Source organism: Pygocentrus nattereri, chromosome 2 (assembly GCF_015220715.1).
Source record: "Pygocentrus nattereri isolate fPygNat1 chromosome 2, fPygNat1.pri, whole genome shotgun sequence".
In the NCBI taxonomy this organism is placed as follows: domain Eukaryota; kingdom Metazoa; phylum Chordata; class Actinopteri; order Characiformes; family Serrasalmidae; genus Pygocentrus; species Pygocentrus nattereri.
In genome coordinates this window covers 40,905,663-40,909,991 of record NC_051212.1, presented here as the reverse complement: position 1 = coordinate 40,909,991, position 4,329 = coordinate 40,905,663, and the positions used below count along the sequence as shown (strand labels likewise).

At 38.2% G+C, this 4,329-nt stretch overlaps 1 gene segment (V, D, J or C); it reads right to left on the bottom strand.

Moving 5' to 3' along the window:
* Positions 1-2,806: 2,806 nt before the first annotated feature.
* On the bottom strand, positions 2,807-3,446 carry LOC119264937. The segment is given in 2 exon segments: positions 2,807-3,225; positions 3,390-3,446. Coding segments are annotated over 2 exon segments (459 nt in total).
* Positions 3,447-4,329: the final 883 nt, after the last annotated feature.

The following is a 4,329-nucleotide window of genomic DNA, read 5'->3' as shown; positions in this document are numbered from 1 at the left end:
TATAATCTATTAAATTCAGTACTTTTACTTGATCTGTGCCTGTTGTAAGGATGGATGGATATTTCAGTGAATTTGCCTCTGTCTGATGACTTACTTATTTTCAAGTGCTACACCAGATGTTTGTTGTTAGGTCACTCCTCAGATTTTTTCCTGATATCCAGTACAGCCCATAAAATCATGTTCTCCGGTACTGATTAACTGTAAGTAGTTACACAGTAGTACAGCAGTTCCTTCTGTCTCTTTAGATGTGCTCCATTAACATGATGCATCAGTAGCCAATAAAAATGAATGTAAATACACGGCTTAAACAAGCTCCTCTTCACATCATCTTCCTGGAGACCCAGTCTAAACACACTAAATACAAACCCAATTCCAGTGAAGTTGGGACATTGTGTAAAACATAAATAAAAACAGAATACAATGATTTGCAAATCCTTTTCAACCTATATTCAATTGAATACACTACAAAGACAAGATATTTAATGTTCAAACGGATAAAATTGTTTTTTGCAAATATTCACTCATTTTGAATTTGATGCCTGCAACATGTTCTAAAGAAGTTGGGACAGGGGCAATAAAAGACTGGGAAAGTTGAGGAATGCTCAAAAAAAACACCTGTTTGGAACATTCCACAGGTGAACAGGTTAATTGGAAACAGGTGAGTGTCATGACTGGGTATAAAGGGAGAATCCCTGAAAGACTCAGTTGTTCACAAGCAAAGGATGGGGCGAGGTTCACCACTTTGTGAACAACTGCATGAGCAAATAGTACAAAAGTTTAAGAAAAACGTTTCTCAACATGCAATTGCAAGGAATTTAGGGATTTCATCATCTACAGTCCATAATATGATCAAAAGATTCAGAGAATCTGGAGAAATCTCTGCAAATAAGCGGCAAGGCAGAAAACCAACATTGAATCCCTGTGACCTTCAATCCCTCAGGTGGCACTGCATTAGAAACCGACATCACTCTGTAAAGGATATTAACCACATGGGCTCAGGAACACTTCAGAAAACCACTGTCAGTGAACACAGTTTGTCGCTCCATCTACAAGTGCAAGTTAAAACTCTGCCATGCAAAGCGAAAGCTGTATATCAACAACACCCAGAAATGCTGCCGGCTTCTCTGGGCCCGAGCTCATCTGAGATGGACTGACGCAAAGTGGAAAAGTGTCTTGTGGTCTGATGAGTCCATGTTTCACATTGTTTTTGGAAATCATGGACGTCGTGTCCTCCAGGCCAAAGAGAAAAAGGACTGTCCGGATTGTTATCAGTGCAAAGTTCAAAAGCCAGCATCTCTGATGGGATGGGGGTGTGTTAGTGCCCATGGCATGGGTAACTTTCACATCTGTGAAGGCACCATTAATGCTGAAAGGTACATAGAGGTTTTGGAGCAACATATGCTGCCATCCAAGCAACGTCTTTTTCAGGGACATCCTTGCTTATTTCAGCAAGACAATGCCAAGCCACATTCTGCATGTGTTACATGGCATGGCTTCATAGTAAAAGAGTGCGGGTACTAGACTGGCCTGCCTGCAGTCCAGATCTGTCTCCCATTGAAAATGTGTGGCGCATTATGAAGTGCAAAATATGACAACGGAGACCCCGGACTGTTGAGCAACTAAAGTTGTACATCAAGCAAGAATGGGAAAGAATTCCACCTACAAAGCTTCAACAATTAGTGTCCCAAACGCTTATTGAGAGTTGTTCAAAGGAAAGGTGATGTAACACAGTGATGTAACACCCTGTCCCAACTTCTTTGGAATGTGTTGCAGACATCAAATACAAAATTAGTGAATATTTGCAAAAAAACAATAAAGTTTGTCTGTTTGAACATTAAATATCTTTGTAGTGTATTCAATTGAATATAGGTTGAAAAGGATTAGCAAAGCATCATATTCTGTTTTTATTTATGTTTTACACAACGTCCCAACTTCATTGGAATTGGGGTTTTACTTACACATGCATACGTTTTAATAATACTACAGCATTACAAACAATGGTTCTTCAAGGGTTCTTTAGAAAAGGGAATGGTTCTCTTTAGAACCATAATTGACATTGTTAAATATTTCCTTGCACAGGAAATGAATTTTCAGATTGAGTGTTGATGTGTTGTATATGGTTCTATACAGAATGAACATTGTTCTATTTAGCACCAAAATTGTTCCTATTTTGTTATTAATGAACACTTTTTGGTGCTATATAGAACCATTTTATAAAACTTACTGTACAGAATCACACACAACACATTCTCAGTCATTTCACCATGCCAAGGTTCATGGTTCTAATTAGAAAATTGCCTTGACTAAAGAACCTTTGAAGAACCATCTTTTTTAGAGGAGCAGTATTACTGGTCTGTAGTAAAGATGCAGTTAAACTTCTGTTTAGTTCTGGCAGTGCTGAAGGACGGAAGACGCTGCTGTTGCTGTGGTCATTCTCAAACAGATAAGTCTGGATCAGGAATGAGGATAACTTTAGCCACTCCAGCCAGCGACTCATTAAGCCGAGACTGACCGCCTCATGACTGAGCTCAACCCAACCTGTATAAGTGATGTGCAAGTGATAGAATGTCTCATAAAAGCTTTCTGCAATGAGAACATTGATCACAGATATTATCATATCAGCAAACAGTGCCTAAGCAAATAAGGCTTCAATTTATTTATGCACTGTTGCCACCTGCTGGATATATTTTGAAATGCAGTGATAAACATGCATGAAAGTATGGTTAAGACTGAAATTATTATTGAATTATTATTTTTAAAGATTGTTTTTAAAAACTGTATTCAAGCGCATTTTCAGACATCAAGGTTATGCAGCAACAAACATGAAAATGCCAGAGAGAGTATAAACAATAGTGTAAAGCTGACACAGTGGGTTTAAGGGGAACACTGGCAGGTTTTTGTACAGTGTATCTGGGTTTCCTGTCATTGTGGGCCTCATGGCGCAGTAGTAGAGTGCAGAGTCTGAAACTGCAGCAGATGAAATCTCCAGGTCCACCTGCATTTTGTCCGTAAACACTTCAGCAGACAGACGAGGAGGACGAGGATCACTCATAGTTCCTTGTAGGGTAATGTACAGGAGGAACTCTGGCCTGGATCTGGGAAACTGACGATACCACTGAAGAGGGTAAGAAGTGCTACTGTATTTGCAGGACAGAGTAACATGATCACCCTCTGAAACATGCACTTCTCCTACAAGAGGCTCAATTGTCTGCGCTGATGTTTCCCCTGGAAACAGAACGATATTGAAGATATAAAACCCTGGAATCTCTCACACAACAATTAAAAGTACCTGCTATTATATTTAAAATAATAAAAAAAAAACTTCCTAGTTTGTCGTGTTTCTCATTATTTTTTGTGACATTTTGGAAATGTCATAAATGTTTTCTTACCTAAAAGCAGTGCTAGGAGAGAAAGGATAGAGAGCAGCATGTTGACAGAGATGTGAAGTGACTGAGTCACTCAGAGCTGAATGGGATCAGTGTAGCTCTCTGCTGAGATACACAGCTCCACCCATAATGCAGCTCATACACTCAATCACAATGCACTGATGTCATGCCTCATTTCTTCATCTTCTGATCTTTTCATCTACAGGTTGATCCTAATCATAATTTAAGGGGTTTTGTATGAATATGTGTCTTATGTTCCAAATTTATACATAAGAACCTTTGTTCACATTTTATTTTAAAGGTCCCCTACATGCTCTACAGGTCGTAAACAAACTTTCTGGTGATATTCAGTTGATTATCAATAACATTATGGTAAGGGTTAGGGCTATGAGTAGGTGTAGGTTTTACCTTGAGCTTAAGGTTAGGGTTAGGTTTAGGGTTAGGGATAGATTTAATAAACCTTTTCACACTAAACTTGAAGTTCAGATGAATTTAACGGATATTTAGTTGAATGTTACTTAAATATACACTTCACACTTACAAAGAATCTACAGTGGACCATCTTAATGGATTAAGGCAATTAAGGCATCATTTTTCATTATGTTTAGATTATTATTCTTGCCTCACATTCCCTGATTTTTTTTCATCCATGATTTGTCTGTAGTATGATTTGTGTTCCTAAATAAAAATAGAAGCTTGGATGAATTGGAATTTTTTCCCTGTGTTACTAAATTAGGCTATAACATCATTTCCATGAGGTTTTGCTTCAAACTGACCTGTATTTTAACAGTAACACTGGTTTGTCTTAGAACACTATAGTATCATGATACTCTAGTTCAGAGAACATGTACTGACCAATAGAGCCAAAATCACACAGTCTAGAACAGAAAATTCAGTCAGATGGTTTGTATCTTCATAGACTGGCTAACTGATGACCCTCCTC